Source organism: Schistocerca gregaria, chromosome 7 (genome assembly GCF_023897955.1).
Source record: "Schistocerca gregaria isolate iqSchGreg1 chromosome 7, iqSchGreg1.2, whole genome shotgun sequence".
NCBI lineage: Eukaryota > Metazoa > Arthropoda > Insecta > Orthoptera > Acrididae > Schistocerca > Schistocerca gregaria.
In genome coordinates, this window is record NC_064926.1 from 195,219,925 (window position 1) to 195,241,942 (window position 22,018).

The 22,018-nt window shown below is 41.7% G+C and overlaps 1 protein-coding gene across 1 annotated transcript in view; it reads right to left on the bottom strand.

Annotated features, from left to right (window-relative positions):
- The window catches only part of LOC126281271 (von Willebrand factor A domain-containing protein 8), a 261,118-nt gene that overhangs the window by 218,485 nt on the left and 20,615 nt on the right, over positions 1 to 22,018 (bottom strand). The window contains exon 4 of the mRNA XM_049980095.1: positions 13,987 to 14,228. Within this exon, the coding sequence (XP_049836052.1) occupies positions 13,987 to 14,228 (242 nt within the window). The remainder of the gene's footprint in view (positions 1 to 13,986; positions 14,229 to 22,018) is intronic.

A 22,018-nucleotide genomic window follows, 5' to 3' on the forward strand; every position in this document is an offset into this window, starting at 1 on the left:
TCAGTTCTTGATAACAAATTAGTAATACCCACAGAGACACTCTTGAATGTGACATTATAGAATTTGGAATATCATCAGATCATGCAGGTCTAAATTGAAAATTCACCACTCAATACTGGAGGAAGAGAAGTGACATATAGACTACTAGGAGAAACCAATATAAACAATATGACAGACCAGTTAAAGGAAATGGTTGGGTCTCATGTAATGGATAATAACAAAAGTAACGACAAATGCTTTCCCAGTTTCCTGGCAGAGATAAAGCGCGTAATAGAAAAGACATGCCCCTCTGTAACGAATGGGCATTCCAATGAAATGCGGTCACTAGTTTAAAGTAATGGTAATGATTTTATTAACTCAAAACTGTGGTTATACACAGTACACATACTCAAAAATAGTCACCAAAACTGTTGGCACATTTATCCCATCAAGACACTAGCCAGTCAATTCCACCCTTGAAGAAGCTAGTAGGTGGCTATCGGATCCAGGCCTGGACCCAGTCACACATTTCGTCATCCGCTGTAAATTGATGTATGGGAATAGCTTGTTTTCAAGGCCCAAACACATGAAATTCACACGGTGAAAGGTCGGGACTGTACAGTTGATGTTCCAGAGTTTCCCACCACAACTGTTGCAATGTCATCTTCACCGCATTGGCTGTGTGTGGACAGGCATTACCATGCAGGAGGATAACACCATTGAGCAACATGGCTCAGCATTTCAACTTGATGGCTGGTCTAAAGTTCTGTAAAGTGGCTTGATAACGCTGGGCATTGATGGTAGTTCCCCATTCCAGGACCTCAACAAGCAGTGGCCTCTTGCAGTCAAAATAGAAGGACATCATGACCTTACCAGAACTGGTGTGTACGGCCTTTGATTTTTTTTGGAAGTGGTGAAGTTGCATGTTTCCACTGCTTGCTCTGACGCTTGCTTTCCGGATCAAAATTGTGACACCATGTTTCATCACTTGTGACAATACACGACAGAAAGCAATATTCTTGCTCATGATAACATTGCACACGACTCAAAGACAGCACCACTCGAGTACTGCACTGTTCGGCAGTCAGTTGGCTGGGAACCCTCTGTGCACAGATTTTTCAAAAGTTCAAGTGTTGATGCATTTGGTGTGGGTGGTGCCCATGCTAATACCCAGTAACCGATGGACTTGTCCACGGTGATTCTGTGGTTGTCCAAGACTAAAGCATTCACTTCTGTGAACAAGTCCAGTATGATGCCATGATGAGCCGGTCCATGACAAGCATCGTCATCCTATGACTTGCGCCCCTCAAGGAATCATCTGTGCCATTCCACAACACCATACTCACTGTACACAGCCTTCATCCATTGATACATTTCATGGCCTCCAGCCCCCTCCGCCGTCAAAAATCGAATCTCTCCTCGTTGTTCCTGCTTACTCGCCTGCATGTTCGATAGTGGACGATGACATGGCTGACCACCTTCTCTTCGACATGAAACCACACTGGCAGCATGCAACATCAAACGGTGCACACACATCAGTCTTTCTACCATCGATGGCACCACCATATCCGCTGTTACTTGGTGCCACCTTATGTGTAAGGCAAAAATAGATTTGAATGAACCCCATAGAACTGATATGGCAGATAAGTAGCATCATATAAACAAGTGATACTCTCCTCAACTGAACAAAGTCAGATACTACTAATAATTCTAAAAGATAAGTCTCATAAAAGTGATCAGGACAAGAAAAATTGCATAAATACAAGAAAATTCTATAGATCCAAAATTTTAAAAACGCTAACTGCACTGCAAATGATGAGGACATTTTAAATTCCAAAAATAAATATAAAGCTGCCAGGAATATCATCAAAAGGGAACTTAATAATATCAATGAAGAAAACAGTATCCCCATTGACAGTGAGACACTCAATGAATGTTTTGCAGATATTGCCAGCACTACCACTCCACTCAATAATTCTACATTAGGTGCGAAATCTCATGCAAAACGAACAAGTGAGAGATTTATGTGAACCCTAATTATTTCAAGTATCATTCATTCATAAATCAATACACAAGCTAAGCACTTCCAAAACAGAAGACTATTTTTGCACTCATTAATTTTATCATAAAGTGTTCAGCAAAGGAAATAAAAATGCCACTTCTTTCACTGTCTAACAGAGGGCTAGATGAAGGAATTTTCCCAGAATGTCTTAAGTTCACAGTTTCCTTACCTTTGTATAAAAAAAAGGTGATAAAAACCTCTCAAGTAACTACAGATCCATTTTAATAGTACCAATCATATCCCAGACAATAAATATACATAAATATAATAGATGGAAACATTCCACATGGGAAAAATATATCTAAAAACAAAGATGATGTAACTTACCAAATGAAAGCATTTGTATGTTGATAGAGACAGAAACAAACACAAACACGCACACAAAATTCAGGCTTTCGCAATCCATCGTTGCTTCATCAGGAAAGAGGGAAGGAGAGGGAAAGATGAAAGGATATGGGTTTTAAGGGAGAGGGTAAGGAACCATTCCAATTGCAGGAGCGGAAAGACTTAAATTAGGGGGAAAAAAGGACAGGTATACACTTGCGCGTGCACACACACACACACACACACACACACACACACACATCCATCCGCGCATATACAGACACAAGCAGACATGCCTTTAATAAGAGAATGAACATTTTTAAAATTAACTGACCGATGTTAAAGATTAACTCCTTGCAATGCAGGAATAGGTGGAAAAAATTATATATCATTTGGACGGAACTGCCTCAGGCAACTGAGGTGAAAATATGAGAAAAGCTGCTGTTGTACAGTGTGTTCAGAAATTTACATTAAAGACTTCTAAGATTTGTAGAGGGGAGTGAGTAACTAATATGTTGAATTGGAACCCATGACCCAGAAACATAATATTTCCATGTACAACCATTTGAAAACACGACCAATTTTACAAGTAATTGAATAGGCATGACCCAGTACATCACTTGTTTTAAAGTTACATTCATTATTGGTCAAACAAATTGCTCATGTACTTGTCGACAGGTTCTCCTCAACATGATGCAGTATGGCCTCTTCCAATTCAGGTGTGCTGACAGGAAGATATTCTTTCTCAAAGCTATTGATGAAAAGGGTATGCGATGGAGTCCAACATTGTGGAGAATGATCTTGATAAAAGCAATGAGCAGCTCTTCCATTAGCATGAGCTTCGCCATTTGGAAGAATCACGTCAGTGTATTCTGCAAATGTGTATTCAACAGTGTAACTATAACACTCACAGACACTTAAATGGCACTCGAGCCAATTCAGAGCGGTAGGACAGATGTCAAATGACATCATCCTATTCAACACAAGCAGCCCCAACCACAACTACACTGTTGCACATCTACCCCGCACTCATGTTTTCAAACAGCTGCAACATGGAAACAGTATGGTTCTGGACATGGGTTCCTATTCAAAATCTTATGTAGCCACTCCCCTCTACAAGCAGTAGAAGTTTGTAATGGGAATTTCTGAACACCCTGTAATTAGAAAATTACCACACATTATGCAGTTCTGTTAAGAGAAGAGCAAACACAAAAGAAATATATATTAAAAACAAAGATTCCAAGACTTACCAAGCGGGAAAGTGCCGGCAGACAGGCACAATGAACAAAACACACACACACACACACACACACACACACACACACACACACACACACACATAATTACTAGCTTTCGCAACCGACGGTTGCTTCTTCAGGAAAGAGGGAAGGAGAGGGAAAGACGAAAGGATGTGGGTTTTAAGGGAGAGGGTAAGGAGTCATTCCAATCCCGGGAGCGGAAAGACTTCCCTTAGGGGGAAAAAAGGACAGGTACACACTCGCACACACACACACACACACATATCCATCCGCACATACACAGAGGGGGGGGGCATGAAAGGGAAGCAGTGGTTGGGAAGGGAGTGAGACAGGGCTGTGTGTGTGCGGATGGATATGTGTGTGTGTGCGCGCGAGTGTACACCTGTCCTCTTTCCGCTCCCGGGATTGGAATGACTCCTTACTCTCTCCCTTAAAACCCACATCCTTTTGTCTTTCCCTCTCCTTCCCTCTTTCCTGAAGAAGCAACCATCGGTTGCGAAAGCTAGTAATTCTGTGTGTGTGTGTGTGTGTGCGTGAATACTATTTCACAGCTTCACTTCCTTTCACCCATTACACAACCATCTCAGTTTTTTCCAACAACTTTCGTTTTATTTCCATTCCCGTTTTTCCCACATAACCGATCATTTTTTAGCAGCTTCCCACAGGTTTACACGTTATTATTTCTTCATCAAACAATTGTTAGCCTCATTCTCATAACCTGCCAGTACATAACCAGTCCTTTGAACACATTTACACACACATTCTTCAAGTTTTTATTCGAAATTTTTTTTTTCGAATTTTATTTTTTCGGAAATTATTTTTTCGAAATTTTCTTGAATTTCCCCACCCTTTAACGTGATCTGGAGACAACATAACTACCCAACCTTTGCACCCATTGTTGTTCACCAACCTAAGTTCAGCACAGGATCAACATAGCTCATCTCAAACCAACACTTTTTCGACTTTTTTCACACCTTTATCTCTCCCTATATAAATCTCTATTTACTTTCACTTTAACCTCATATTACCCTTTCCACCTTCTAATACCATGTCAACCTCACAACATCCCTACAACGACCCCATTAAATTTTATTTACATTCGCTCCGCAGACATGCCTTCTCCCTAGCCAGATTACGCTCCCATATTTTATTTACTCAGGCTTGTCTGACATTTGGCATTACCCCCAAAGGCCTCACACTTAAAGTTCCCATCTCTGGCTGCAATCCTTCTTTCCATCAGTCCTTATACCAGTTCCAAACAGCACAATCCATAGCCCTCACCCGCCTAATCCTTCACCTATACATCGACTCGGCCAATGAACACACCCGTCAACTCCTATCCCAAATCAAAGTCCTCAATCTTTCCTCTCCCACATCCACACCGGCTGTACATAGCATCCTCCTACAGGCCAACCGCAAATTAGAACAACATGCCACCCTCCACCTCAAAAAACTATCCAATCTCCTGGTTTCCCACCTCCGGAAAGGCAACTCACTCACCCTCCACAACCTTTCCAACAAACGTCAACCTCCTCTCATTGCACACAGACCCAGTCTTTCCCATCTACTCAATATCCCACTTCCAGCTCCACTCCCTCCAACACCTCAAAATTCTAGTCAACACAATCTGGAACCACAACACCCCAATTCAGTAGTTAACCTTTCCTCCAAACCCCTCTCCCAATCCGAAACCTCTGTCCTATCCAAGGGCCTCACCTTCAGCCCCACTCCCAGGTTCAACCAAACTGCCCTTGTCAAAGATTTACTGTCCTACACTCGTAGTCTCTGCTGGAAATATCACTTTGCCATGAAGAAAAACAATCCTGATACCACTCCTAATGATCCAACTCCCCAAGACACTATCCAAATTGAACCCTGCCTGGAACAGTTCCGTCCTCCATCACAGCGGGACCCACCTCCTCTTCCTCAAAATCACCCTCTCCAAACCTTCCAGGAATTTCTCACTTCCAGCCTTGCCTCTTAATCTTTCTTGAAAAACCTTAATCCTACTCCCAACATCACCACAGCCGAAGCCCAGGCTATCCGTGATCTGAAAGCTGACCGATCCATCATCATTCTTCCGGCTGACAAGGGTTCCACGACCGTGGTACTTGATCGTCGGGAGTATGTGGCTGAGGGACTGCGTCAGCTTTCAGACAACTCTACATACAAAGTTTGCCAAGGTAATCCCATTCCTGATGTCCAGGCGGAGCTTCAAGGAATCCTCAGAACCTTAGGCCCCCTACAAAACCTTTCACCTGACTCCATCAAACTCCTGACCCCACCGACACCTCGCACTCCTACCTTCTACCTACTTCCTAAAATTCACAAACCCAAACATCCCGGCCGCCCCATTGTAGCTGGTTACCAAGCCCCCACAGAACGTATCTCTGCCTAAGTAGATCAACACCTTCAACCCATTACATGCAGTCTCCCATCCTTCATCAAAGACACCAACACCTTTCTCGAACGCCTGGAATCCGTACCCAGTCTGTTACCCCCGGAAACCATCCTTGTAACCATTGATGCCACTTCCCTATACACAAATATCCCGCACGTCCAGGGCCTCGCTGCAATGGAGCACTTCCTTTCACGCCGAAACCTGCCACCCTACCTAAAACCTCTTTCCTCGTCACCTAAGCCAGCTTCATCCTGACCCACAACTTCTTCACTTTTGAAGGCCAGACATACCAACAATTAAAGGGAACAGCCATGGGTACCAGGATGGCTCCCTCGTATGCCAACCTATTTATGGGTCGCTTAGAGGAAGCCTTCTTGGTTACCCAAGCCTGCCAACTCAAAGTTTGGTACAGATTATTTGATGATATCTTCATGGTCTGGACTCACAGAGAAGAACAACTCCAGAATTTCCTCTCCAACCTCAACTCCTTTGGTTCCATCAGATTCACCTGGTCCTACTCCAAATCCCATGCCACTTTCCTAGACGTTGACCTCCATCTGTCCAATGGCCAGCTCCACACATCCGTCCACATCAAACCCACCAACAAGCAACAGTACCTCCATTATGACAGCTGCCACCCATTCCATATCAAACGGTCCCTTCCCTACAGCCTAGGCCTTCGTGGCAAACGAATCTGCTCCAGTCCTGAATCCCTCGACCATTACACCAACAATCTGAAGACAGCTTTCGCATCCCACAACTACCCTCCCAACCTGGTACAGAAGCAGATAACCAGAGCCACTTCCTCATCCCCTCAAACCCAGAACCTCTCACAGAAGAACCCCAAAAGTGCCCCACTTGTGACAGAATACTTCCCGGGACTGGATCAGACCTTGAATGTGGCTCTCCAGCAGGGATACGACTTCCTAAAATCCTGCCCCGAAATGAGATCCATCCTTCATGAAATCCTCCCCACTCCACCAAGAGTGTCTTTCCGCCGTCCACCTAACCTTCGAAACCTCTTGGTTCATCCCTATGAAATCCCCAAACCACCTTCCCTACCCTCTGGCTCCTACCCTTGCAACCGCCCCCGGTGTAAAACCTGTCCTATGCACCCTCCCACCACCACCTACTCCAGTCCTGTAACCCGGAAGGTGTACACGATCAAAGGGAGAGCCACGTGTGAAAGCACCCACGTGATTTACCAACTGACCTGCCTGCACTGTGACGCTTTCTATGTGGGAATGACCAGCAACAAACTGTCCATTCGCATGAATGGACACAGGCAGACAGTGTTTGTTGGTAATGAGGATCACCCTGTGGCTAAACATGCCTTGATGCACGGCCAGCACATCTTGGCACAGTGTTACACCGTCCGAGTTATCTGGATACTTCCCACCAACACCAACCTATCCGAACTCCGGAGATGGGAACTCGCCCTTCAGTATATCCTCTCTTCTCGATATCCGCCAGGCCTCAACCTCCGCTAATTTCAAGTTGCCGCCGCTCATACCTCACCTGTCTTTCAACAACTTCTTTGCCTCTGTACTTCCGCCTCGACTGACATCTCTGCCCTTACTCTTTGCCTTTAAATATGTCTGCTTGTGTCTGTGTATGTGCGGATGGATGTGTGTGTGTGTGTGTGCGCGAGTGTACACCTGTCATTTTTTTCCCCTAAGGGAAGTCTTTCCGCTCCCGGGATTGGAATGACTCTTTACCCTCTCCCTTAAAACCCACATCCTTTCGTCTTTCCCTCTCCTTCCCTCTTTCCTGAAGAAGCAACCATCGGTTGCGAAAGCTAGAAATTCTGTGTGTGTGTTTGTGTGTTTTATTTATTGTGCCTATCTACCGGCGCTTTCCCGCTTGGTATATATATATATGTTGTTATTGCGGTCTTCAGTCCTGAGACTGGTTTGATGCAGCTCTACATGCTACTCTATCCTGTGCAATCTTCTTCATCTCCCAGTACCTACTGCAACCTACATCCTTCTGAATCTGCTTCGTGTATTCATCTCTTGGTCTCCCTCTACGATTATTACCCTCCACGCTGCCCTCCAATACTAAATTGGTGATCCCTCGATGCCTCAGAACATGTCCTACCAACCGATCCCTTCTTCTGGTCAAGTTGTGCCACAAACATCTCTTCTCCCCAATCATATTCAATACTTCCTCATTAGTTATGTGATCTTCCCATCTAATCTTCAGCATTCTTCTGTAGCACCACATTTCGAAAGCTTCTATTCTCTTCTTGTCCAAACTATTTATCGTCCATGTTTCACTTCCATACATGGCTACACTCCATACAAATACTTTCAGAAATGACTTCCTGACACTTAAATCTATACTCTATGTTAACAAATTTCTCTTCATCAGAAACGCTTTCCTTGCCATTGCCAGTCTACATTTTATATCCTCTCTACTTCGACCATCATCAGTTATTTTGATCCCCAAATAGCAAAACTCCTTTACTACTTTAAGTGTCTCATTTCCTAATCTAATTCCCTCAGCATCACCCGACTTAATTCGACTACATTCCATTATCCTCGTTTTGCTTTTGTTGATGTTCATCTTATATCCTCCTTTCAAGACACTGTCCATTCCATTCAACTGCTCTTCCAAGTCCTTTGCTGTCTCTGACAGAATTACAATGTCATCGGCAAACCTCAAAGTTTTTATTTCTTCTCCATGGATTTTAATACCTAATCCGAATTTTTCTTTAGTTTCCTTTACTGATTGCTCAATATAAAGATTGAATAACATCGGGGATAGACTGCAGCCCTGTCTCACTCCCTTCCCAACCACTGTTTCCCTTTCATGCCCTTCGACTCTTATAACTGCCATCTGGTTTCTGTACAAATTGTAAATAGCCTTTCGCTCCCTGTATTTTATCCCTGCCACCTTCAGAATTTGAAAGAGAGTATTCCAGTCAACATTGTCAAAAGCTTTCTCTAAGTCTACAAATGCTAGAAACGTAGGTTTCCTCTTCCTTAATCTAGCTTGTAAGATAAGTCGTACGGTCAGTGTTGCATCACGTGTTCCAGTGTTTCTACGGAATCCAAACTGATCTTCCCCGAGGTCGGCTTCTACTAGTTTTTCCATTTGTCTGTAAAGAATTCGTGTTAGTATTTTGCAGCTGTGGCTTATTAAACTGACTGTTCGGTAATTTTCACATCTGTCAACACCTGCTTTCTTTGGGATTGGAATTATTATATTCTTCTTGAAGCCTGAGGGTATTTCACCTGTTCAAACATCTTGCTCACCAGATGGTAGAATTTTGTCAGGACTGGCTCTCCCAAGGCCGTCAGTAGTTCCAATGGAATAGTGTACACGCCGGGGGCCTTGTTTCGCCTCAGGTCTTTCAGTGCTCTGTCAATCTCTTCACGCAGTATCTTACTTCCCATTTCATCTTCATCTACATCCTCTTCCATTTCCACAAGATTGTCCTCAAGTGGATCGCCCTTGTATAGACCCTCTATATACTCCTTCCACCTTTCTGCTTTCCCTTCTTTGCTTAGAACTGGGTTGCCATCTGAGCTCTTGATATTCATACAAGTGGTTCTCTTATCTCCAAAGGTCTTTTTAATTTTCCTGTAGGCAGTATCTAGCTTACCCCTAGTGAGATAAGCCTCTACATCCTTACATTTGTCACCTAGCCATCCCTGCTTAGCAATTTTGCACTTCCTGTCAATCTCATTTTTGAGACGTTTGTATTCCTCTTTGCCTGCTTCATTTACTGCATTTTTATATTTTCTCCTTTCATCAATTAAATTCAATATTTCTTCTGTTACCCAAGGATTTCTGCTAGCCCTCGTCTTTTTACCTACTTGATCCTCTGCTGCCTTCACTACTTCATCCCTGAAAGCTACCCATTCTTCTTCTACTGTACTTCTTTCCCCCATTCTTGTCAATTGTTCCCTTATGCTCTCCCTGAAACTCTGTACAACCTCTGGTTCTTTCAGTTTATCCAGGTCCCATCTCCTTAATTTCCCACATTTTTGCAGTTTCTTCAGTTTTAATCTACAGGTCATAACCAATAGATTATGGTCAGAGTCCACATCTGCCCCTGGAAATGTCTTAGAATTTAAAACCTGGTTCCTAAATCTCTGTCTTACCATTATATAATCTATCTGAAACCTGTCAGTATCTCCAGGCTTCTTCCATGTATACAACCTTCTTTTATGATTCTTAAACCAAGTGTTAGCTATGATTAAGTTGTGCTCTGTGCAAAATTCTACCAGGTGGCATCCTCTTTCATTTCTTAGCCCCAATCCATATTCACCTACTATGCTTCCTTCTCTCCCTTTTCCTACACTCGAATTCCAGTCACCCATGACTATTAAATTTTCGTCTCCCTTCACTATCTGAATAATTTCTTTTATTTCATCATACATTTCTTCAATTTCTTCGTCATCTGCAGAGCTAGTTGGCATATAAACTTGTACTACTGTAGTAGGTGTGGGCTTCGTATCTATTTTGGCCACAATAATGCGTTCATTATGCTGTTTGTAGTAGCTTACCCGCATTCCTGTTTTCCTATTCATTATTAAACCGACTCCTGCATTACCCCTATCTGATTTTGTATTTATAACCCTGTACTCACCTGACCAAAAGTCTTGTTCCTCCTGCCACCGAACTTCTCTAATTCCCACTATATCTAACTTTAACCTATCCATTTCCCTTTTTAAATTTTCTAACCTACGTGCCCGATTAAGGGATCTGACATTCCACTCTCCGATCCGTAGAGTGTCAGTTTTCTTTCTCCTGATAACGACGTCCTCCTGAGTAGCCCCCGCCCGGAGATCCAAATGGGGGACTATTTTACCTCCGGAATATTTTACCCAAGAGGACGCCATCATCATTTAATCATACAGTAAACCTACATGCCCTCGGGAAAAATTACGGCCATAGTTTCCCCTTGCTTTCAGCCGTTCGCAGTACCAGCACAGCAAAGCCATTTTGATTATTGTTACAAGGCCAGGTCAGTCAATCATCCAGACTGTTGCCCCTGCAACTACTGAAAAGGCTGCTGCCCCTCTTCAGGAACCACATGTTTGTCTGGCCTCTCAACAGATACCCCTCCGTTGTGGTTGCACCTACTGTACGGCCATCTGTATCGCTGAGGCATGCAAGCTTCCTCACCACCGGCAAGGTCCATGGTTCATGGGGGGTAAAATAGAAGGAAACATCCACATGGGAAAAATATATTAAAAACAAAGATTCAAAGACTTACAAAGCGGGAAAGTGCTGGTAGATAGGCGCAATGAATAAAACACACAAACACACACACAGAATTTCGAGCTTTCGCAACCAGCGGTTGCTTCGTCAGGAAAGAGGGAAGGAAAAGGAAAGATGAAAGGATGTGGGTTTTAAGGGAGAGGGGTAAGGAGTCATTCCAATCCCGGGAGCGGAAAGACTTACCTTAGGGGGAAAAAAGGATAGGTGTACACTCGCGCGCGCACACACACACACACACACACACACACACACACACACACACACACACACACACACACACACACACATATATCCATTCATACATACACAGTCACAAGCAGACATATTTAAAGGCAAAGAGTATGGGCAGAGATGAGGTATGAGTGGCGGCAACTTGAAATTAGCAGAGATTTGAGGCCTGGTGGATAACAAGAAGAGAGGATATATTGAAGGGCAAGTTCCCATCTCCGGAGTTCGGATAGGTTGGTGTTGGTGGGAAGTATCCAGATAACTCGGACGGTGTAACACTGTGCCAAGATGTGCTGGCCGTGGACCAAGGCATGTTTAGCCACAGGGTGATCCTCATTACCAACAAACACTGTCTGCTTGTGTCCATTCATGCGAATGGACAGTTTGTTGCTGACCATTCCCACATAGAAAGCGTCACAGTGTGACGGTCCCTTCCCTACAGCCTAGGCCTTCGTGGCAAATGAATCTGCTCCAGTCCTGAATCCCTGGACCATTACACCAACAACCTGAAAACAGCTTTCGCATCCCGCAGCTACCCTCCTGGCCTGGTACAAAAGCAGATAACCAGAGCCACTTCCTCATCCCCTCAAACCCAGAACCTCTCACAGAAGTACCCCAAAAGTGCCCCACTTGTGACAGGATACTTCCCGGGACTGGATCAGACTCTGAATGTGGCTCTCCAGCAGGGATACGACTTCCTAAAATCCTGCCCCGAAATGAGATCCATCCTTCATGAAATCCTCCCCACTCCACCAAGAGTGTCTTTCCGCCGTCCACCTATCCTTCGTAACCTCTTGGTTCATCCCTTTGAAATCCCCAAACTACCTTCCCTACCCTCTGGCTCCTACCCTTGCAACCGCCCCTGGTGTAAAACCTGTCCTATGCACCCTCCCACCGCCACCTACTTCAGTCCTGTAACCCGGAAGGTGTACATGATCAAAGGCAGAGCCACGTGTGAAAGCACCCACGTCATTTACCAACTGACCTGCCTACACTGTGACGCTTTCTATGTGGGAATGGCAACAACAAACTGTCCATTCGCATGAATGGACACAGGCAGACAGTGTTTGTTGGTAATGAGGATCACCCTGTGGCTAACATGCCTTGGTGCACAGCCAGCTCATCTTGGCACAGTGTTACACCGTCCGAGTTATCTGGATTCTTCCCACCAACACCAACCTATCCGAACTCCGGAGATGGGAACTTGCCCTTCAATATATCCTCTCTTCTCGTTATCCACCAGGCCTCAATCTGCGCTAATTTCAAGTTGCCGCCACTCATACCTCACCTGTCATTCAACATCATCTTTGCCTCTGCACTTCCACCTTGACTTACATCTCTGCCCATACTCTTTGCCTTTAAATACGTCTGTTTGTGACTGTATGTATGGATGGATATGTGTGTGTGTGTGTGTGTGTGTGTGTGTGTGTGCGCGCGCGCGAGTATATACCTATCCTTTTTTCTCCCTAAGGTAAGTCTTTCCGCTCCTGGGATTGGAATGACTCCTTACCCTCTCCCTTAAAACCCACATCCTTTCATCTTTCCTTTTCCTTCCCTCTTTCCTGATGAAGCAGCCGCCGGTTGCGAAAGCTCAAATTCTGTGTGTGTTTGTGTGTTTTATTCATTGTGCCAATCTACTTGCGCTTTCCCACTTGGTAAGTCTTGGAATCTTTGTTTTTAATATATTTTTCCCATGTGGAAGTTTCTTTCTATTATATATATATATATAAAAAACAAAGATTCCAAGACTTACCAAGCGGGAAAGCGCCGGCAGACAGGCACAATGGACAAAACACACAAACACACACACAGAATTACTAGCTTTCGCAACCGATGGTTGCTTCTTCAGGAAAGAGGGAAGGAGAGGGAAAGACGAAGGGATATGGGTTTTAAGGGAGAGGGTAAGGAGTCATTCCAATCCCGGGAGCGGAAAGACTTCCCTTAGGGGGGAAAAAAGGACAGGTGTACACTCGCGCGCGCGCGCACACACACACACACACACACATATATTACTGTAGTACTTCTACAACATTTCCTCAAGTACACAGATAACTGACAATGTCAAAAACCTGTCAATGAAAAATAAACACATAATCAATTCCAAAACTTTTTTTGTTTTTTAGTGTATATTTAAAAAACTACTCAATATGATCAAAAATAGTGTACTGTATTGTTTGATTTTGTAGTTCTGCATGAGTTTATGAAAATTGCATAGCCACACAAGAATGGAAGGCCAATAACTCTTTCTTATGAGAAGACAGGAACATACAACACAATCAATTTAATTTAAAAATGGCCAGTTTATACAGATACACTGAACTTCTACAGTACTCAAAAAAAGGACAGAAAGTTAATAAAGAACATATTAAATGCATTCTATCATCACATCAATTAGAATGTTGTTTTTCATGGGCAGAATTTCTTTTCTTTTAACACATATTCAGAACCATGTAAATGTAATAAAAGTATAAAAATTTCAGCTTTATCTAACATCCCACCTGATCAAAATAGTGGGCAGTGCCACTTCTGATTTCTCTGCGTTGCTTCAGATCAGCCTCTGTTGTGTCCCGAGAGAGGGCAACATATTCCAATTCACGAGATGTCATTTCAAGGTAACGCATTGCAAGCTGTCTACGGAGAGGACCCGGACGACCAATCAAAAATATATCTTGGCCCAAAAGATCCTTCTGCAGCATCCACCGGAGGTGTGCAAGCATGTCCTGTGGAACATTTTCCTCCACTGCAAAAGAAAAAAAAATGAAATCAGTGTTCTGTCATCAGTTAAATTGGAATCACAGACCACTCGATATAGTTGGGTGCTATTTTTAAATCAATACTGACTTCTTATAGTTAATCAACACAAAGCCTATCTATCTGTCTTCTTCAGCAATACTACTGTACTAATGCAGCCTTATAGCTTGACGAGGGTGACTTGCTGTGTCCTATTCACAGGAGCCATCCTGCCATTTGCTTTCAGCAATTTGAGGATGATATTCTGAACTACTACTCTTCCATATACAAGTCGAATGTGTGAACCACTGTGTCACGTCACTCGTTCACAATGCTGAAACAGAACCTCATTTGATTCCATAAATAACTCATTAAGCAGCAAGAAATCAACTGGTCTTGGGCATCAGACCAAGGCCTTGTAAGGTTGCTGAAATTCTAACTGCCTGCAATGCCACACTTCTTCTGCTCCAATGTACATTCCTAAATAACAATAAATTATTCACAACTCAAAAAATAAATAATGGAGTTTTAAAGACAAAGAAATTTCACTGCTACATCTATGGACATGTTCCCTTCTAGTGACAAATGACAAACTCCAGACGGTAATTTTTGAAACCAGACACAATTGCACAACTATTGTAGAACTGATCAAACCTCTTCAGCCTGAAGTCAAAGACAGTTTTCTTTCACCCAAAGAAGGTTGTAGAGATTGCAGTGCTTTACTAGACATGATATTAATTTCATGACTGATACTGCAAAACATTTGTCCACTCCCAGATGATACACATTTTAGCTCACACAAAAATACCTAGGGACTGAACTCCCATGTTACATTGTTTGCAGAGGTAAATACATCTTTTATTTATCCATGTGTGCTACATATTGTGTTGTTTGTGGAGGTCAATGTGTCTTTTAATAATCCATAATTTGTGTTGTTTAAGGTGTTTCCAAAGCAGCCAACAACGTTCAGACTTTCAGGCGCAGTGTAATATACTGTCACCAAAGCTTTGCAACAGTTTTAGATCTGCTCAGAATTTTCAGCGAAAGCTGCTGACTGTCGATGAACAAAACCAACTGAGCACTAAATGAAATGCCAAGTGTAGGGGCATGAAGCAACAGTAGTTACACTTGCAGCTCGCTATGCTCTGTTGGAACTATCCGTTATTTATAGGATTCTGTAGAAATGTATCAAACCCATATTGCTCATATTTGGAGCAGCGATGATATGAACTTCAACTACCATTCAGAGTGAAAAGCATCACCAAGCCCAGGAATTCAGCATACTTATGAAGCAAGCTCCAAACTCACAGTTGTGTGTTATGACAAAACCACAACCAACAGAAAGGCTGGAAATAAGTATGGACTGGACAAATGTAAAGTGCAACATTGGATTGTTTCAGAAGAAAAATGGAAGACAGTAGTCTCAATGAGAAAATCGTTTAGGGGACCAAAATATGGCAAGTATGTGGAACTTGAAGTAATCGTTCTTTCCCATGTGAAAGATAAGAGGAAAGGTGGGATGGCCATCCCTTGATAAATTACACAACTGAAGGCCTTGGAAATTGCAAAAATCTTAACATGCCACAAGAAGAATTTTGGCCAAGTATTGATTGGTGTTGTTGGCTGATGCAGAAAAATGGCCTCTCCGATGAAGTACCACATTGGCACAAAGAATGCCACCATATTTCAAGGAGAAGCAAGTCAACTTACAGTGTTACATCACCCAGTTGCGAAAGTGTCACTCATACTCTTTTCATCATATTGGCAATGCTGACAAGACACCAGTATTTTTTTGACATGTCAAGCAATACAACAGTAGACATGAAAGGAGCAAAACGTATATCACTAAGGGAAAGTGGGAATGAAGAACAACTGTGATGTTAGCTGTTACACCTGATGGGGGAAAGTTAGTCCCTTATCTGATTCCAAAGAGAAACACCACACCCAAACAAAACTTTCCTATGGGGTTAGTGATTTGCTACCAAGAAAAGGGCACGCAATAACACAGCTGATGGTTGACGGGTTGTCTACTCTTTGGGATCACACAGACCTGGAGCACTGCTTGCTGAGAGAGCCTAGTTAGCTTTGGATGCTTTTATGGAATATCTAACAGCTGAAGTAAAAGATGAACTTGCGTAAAAGACAGATCTTGTCACAGTACCTGGGGGAATGACTTCAAAACTGTAGGTACAAGATGTAGCCATAAATAAACTGTTCAATGACAACCTCCGAAAAATGTATTCAGATTAGCTCCTGGAAGAAAACCATGTCCTTATAGCATAAGATTAAGAATCCACCAGTCACCTTTTTGTGCAAATGGATTCTTGCTTCATGGTCCTTTTAATATCATCAGAGTCCATCATTAAGGAGTCCAAAAAATGCTGCATATCAAATGCACTGGATAGCAGTGAGGATGACATACTGTGGGAAGAGAATGAAGGAAATGATAGGAGGGAGAGTGAAGTAATGAATAGTGGCACTGATGGTGCTGAGTATAAGAAAGACAAAATATGTCACCAACATATTGTACAAAATGACAGAAGAAATGTTTACAGTACATACCTACAACTTACATATAAGTATAAATAAATTTCTGGTACTTTTTCTTCTCTCAGTCAATGTGCAGCTTATTTTTGTGCAAAATATTTTGTTTCTTTTATTTCTTTATTGAAATTTCGGGGTGCAGCTTAAACGCAGTGGTGGCGTATTTTTGGGCGAATACTGTATATTTTGGGTTATTATTACAAATTAAATCATCTACAGAAATGAAAACACAATTGCAAATGTCAAATACTATATTTGTGTTCATACAACTGGATAGTGAAGTTAGACTGCAAATATGCCTCATGACTTCTGCTCTGGCAGTGTCAATTCTGTGAGACTGCATAGTGTTCCACCTGTTCGTGCGCTTTAGGCCCAATGACCATCCACCAGAATGACCAATAGCACCATAATTTCAGGAAACAGTTACAGTTAATATGCCAAACAGTGACCTATAAAGCATAAACCCAAAATTCAGAAGTGTCTAGATAGCACATTTCACATAACAGAGGGCATAAATCATAAGGAGTTAGCTATAATATCCATAGGCTTGTTAGTGAGGCTACTGAACGTGCATAAGATACCATAGGTGGTATTTCTAAATAGTTTGACCAAACATCAGGCATAGATTTTTACACATTTACAAATAAAAAAATAAAAATAAAATCTTGCATAAAACTGGAAAATATAGAACACAAACTTGTAGCCAGCTAGTGTCTGGTCCAGTACAGAGTTCGTTTTGTAGGGCACCGCAACTGTACATTTCCATTTTCACAAAATAAAGAAAAGTGCAACAGTTGTTGAACCAATACTATTCTATTGTTAATGACCAGTTTTAGAATAACTTAATTTTATCTTCCTGCATACAATAAGGTTTACAACAAATAAGGTTGTCTTCCACCTTATGTTGTCTGCAGAACAAAAGTTCAGTGTCCCAGTTTATAAAATAGGGAACACAGGATTCCAACAGCAACCACCATCTTGCTTGTCTGGCCATATTAACAGGAAAAATCCTGTTAGTACAATCAGACAAGCAAGATAGTTGTTGCCATTGGGATCTTAGTTTATAAATGTGGACATGGAACTTCCATTCCACAGACAAAATAGGGTAGAAGACAGCCTTAGTTCTTTTATGCTTTATTGTATGGCAGAAAATATATTAGTGAAATTAAGCATCAAAGGTTGGTCAAGAATTGTAATTAGGTGCTTTTATAGACTGCCTGGGTCAGGAGCTGTAGTGGTAGAGCACTTCAGAGAGAACTTGTAGAATATTGTTAATAACTTTCCTGATCACGCTGTTGTAATAGAGAGTGATTTCAAACTTGCCAGGTACAGACTGGGAGGGACATGTTATCCAAACTGGTGCTAGAGACAGGGTTTCATGTGACACATTGTTCTGAATGTCTCATCCAAAATTTACTTCGAGCAGATAATTAGAGAACCAAATCAAGAAAGAAATGTCATAGACCCCCTAGCTACCAACAGACCTGAACTTATCAAATCAGTTAATGAAAGGAAGGTATCAGAGATGATAAGGCAATGATACCAACTATCAGTACAGGTATTACAAGGAATGTCAAGAAAGGTAGGAAAATATTCATGCACAGCAAGAGTGACAGGATACAAACTGCAGAGCATCTAAGTAGCCAGCAACATATATTCCATGCTGAAGACAAAGATGTGGAGCATAAATGCAAAAAATTCAAAATTATCATTCAACATGCCTCAGACAAGCATGTTCCAAGTAAGCCTTAAGGGATGAGAAAGGCCCACCTTGGTTTAATAGCTGTGTTTAAAAATTGCTATGGAAGAAAAAAGAGCACCATCACAGGTTCAAGAAGTCAAAATGTAGCAGACAAACAAAACGTGAACAAAGTGAAAATGAGCATAAGAAGATCAATGAGAGAACTAGTCAATGACTTTGAAAGTAAAATTCTGTCAACCAATTTGACTAAAAACCCAATAGGGTTTGGTCTTCTGTAAAATCAGTAAGCGTGCTGAAATTATCTATTCAGTCACTCAATGACCATAAAGGTACTGAAACAGAAGATAACATGCATGTGGCCAAAATACTGAATTCGGTCTTCTGAAATTGTTTCACTGCAGAAAATCATTAATATGGTCTCTCCTTTCAATCATCATTTCTCATCTAATCTGATTATGGATTAGAAAAGCAATTGCTATCACTTAATAATGGAAAGGCATCAGGACTAGATGAGATATCTGTAAAATTCTACAAAGATTATGTGAATGAACTTGTTCCCCTTCCAGCGGTACTTTATCGTAGTACACTGGAGCGACAAAGGGTACCTAGTGACAAAAAAATTGCAGGTCATTTCCGTTTTCAAGAAGGGTCATAGGACAGATGCACACAATTATAGGCCTGTTTTAGAATTATAAATGTTTTATGATCAAGAAAATGGGTCATTTTTTGGAAACCGAAAATCTCCTCTATAAAAATAAAAATCAACATGCAGACCACAAATGAAGATCTTGTGAAACTCTGCTGCACTCTGTTCACCCACAAGATCCATAGCAATTTAAACAACAGTGCTGAGGGTGAGCCCATGTTCCTTGACTTCAGAAAATCATCTGACATTGTCCCATACTGTTGTCTAGTGAAAAAACTACGAGTTTACCGAGTATAGGACCAGATTTGCAATTGGATTCAGGACTTCCTTGCAGAAAGAACTCAACACATCACTCCTAACAGAACAAAACTGACAGATGTAAAGGTAATCCCTTGAGTACCCCTGCAAGCATGGTAGAGCCATTACAGTTTACAGCATATATAAATGATCAACTAGAAAGTGTCAGAAGCTCTCTAAGACTGTTCACAGATGGTGTGGTTGTCTATAAGAAAGTAGCACTGCCAGAAGACAGTATCAATTAGCAAAATGACCTACAGGTGATTGATGAATAGCGCAGTCCCAGCAGTTGACCCTGAATGTAAGTAAATGTAACATATTGCCAATATACAGGAAAGAAATCCACTGATTTACACCTACCCTACTGATGACAAATTGCTCAAAAAAGTATGTACCATAAAATATCTCAGAGTAAGTATCTAGAGCGACTTTAAGTGGAATCAGCACATAAAACAAACAGCAGGAAAAGCAGGTGCCAGACCAAGATTCATAAGAAGAATCTTGAAGGAATGTATGTCAAGCACAAAAGAAGTTGTTTACGAGCTATTTGTTCGATCAATTCTTATGTACTGTTCATCAATCTGGGACAGTTACTAAGTAGAATTGACAGAAGAGATACAGAAGATCCAATGAAGAGCAGTGGGTTTTGTCATGGAATTATTTAGTCACTATAAAAGTGAGTGTGAGTGTGAGAGTGTTGAGAGATGCTCAACAAACACCAGTGGCAGAACCTACAAGACAGACGTTGTGCACCACTGACAGTTTTACTATTGAAATTCTGAGAGAGTACTTTCCAGGAACAGCCGAACAACATATTATTTCCTCCCACATAAATCTCTCGAAAAGACCAAGATGAATAAATTCCAGAAATTGGAAATAATACAGAGGCATACTGACAATCATTCTTTTCACACGTCATTCACAAGTGGAATAAAGAAAGAGAGATCAGTTAGCAGCAACAGAAGTATCCTCCACCACACGCTGTCGGGTGGCATGTGGAGTATTGGTGTAGGTGTAGAAGATGGAATTACATTATTCTGAATCTGGCTGTAAATAATCAAACAGTACTGCCTCAGGAACTGATGCAGTTTCTTCATTTTGTGAAAATGTTTGGCTCATTGCCGAGTTCAGTTGGAAGGTTGTTAATGACTCTGGACACAACTATTGTATAGCCATGCTTCACATAGATTTGTGTGCAAGTGGACATTGTTTTTATTGTCAATTGTCATCATTGCACAAGTCAGCTACATTACATTCAATATGATGAGCATCATGTAGAATCCAAGTGCTGCTCGAAATGAGTAGCAAACTACTGAACAAAAAAATCGGTATTGTCATAGATGTAAAAGTTTTGGCAGTGAATATACATATGGACTGCATGATACATATCTTTTAAGTAACTTCATTGTAACATGGAATCTTAATTTTGCAGGGGAACAAAAAGTATGTTGTTGTTGTTGTTGTTGTTGTTGTCTTCAGTCCTGAGACTGGTTTGATGCAGCTCTCCATGCTACTCTATCCTGTGCATCTCCCAGTACCTACTGCAACCTACATCCTTCTGAATCTGCTTAGTGTATTCATCTCTTTGTCTCCCTCTATGATTTTTACCCTCTACGCTGCCCTCCAATGCTAAATTTGTGATCTCTTGATGCCTCAAAACATGTCTTACCAACAGATCCCTTCTTCTAGTCAAGTTGTGCAACAAACTTCTCTTCTCCCCAATCCTATTCAATACCTCCTCATTAGTTACGTGATCTATCCACCTTATCTTCAGCATTCTTCTGTAGCACCACATTTCGAAAGCTTCTATTCTCTTCTTGTCCAAACTAGTTATCATCCATGTTTCACTTACATACATGGCTACACTCCAAACAAATACTTTCAGAAACGACTTCCTGATACATAAATCTATATTCGATGTTAACAAATTTCTCTTCTTCAGAAACGCTTTCCTTGCCATTGCCAGTCTACATTTTATATCCTCTCTACTTCGACCATCGTCAGTTATTTTACTTCCTAAACAGCAAAACTCCTTTACTACTTTAAGTGTCACATTTCCTAATCTAATTCCCTCAGCATCACCCGATTTAATTCGACTACATTCCATTATCCTCGTTTTGCTTTTGTTGATGTTCATCTTATATCCTCCTTTCAAGACACTGTCCATTCCGTTCAACTGTCCTTCCAAGTCCTTTGCCGTCTCTGACAGAATTACAATGTCATCAGCGAACCTCAAAGTTTTTACTTCTTCTCCATGAATTTTAATACCTACTCCAAATTTTTCTTTTGTTTCCTTTACTGCTTGCTCAATATACAGATTGAATAACATTGGGGAGAGGCTACAACCCTGTCTCAGTCCTTTCCCAACCACTGCTTCCCTTTCATGCCCCTCGACTCTAATAACTGCCATCTGGTTTCTGTACAAATTGTAAATAGCCTTTTCGCTCCCTGTATTTTACCCCTGCCACCTTTAGAATTTGAAAGAAAGTATTCCAGTCAACATTGTCAAAAGCTTTCTCTAAGTCTACAAATGCTAGAAACATAGGTTTGCCTTTTCTTAATCTTTCTTCTAAGATAAATCGTAAGGTCAGTATTGCCTCACGTGTTCCAA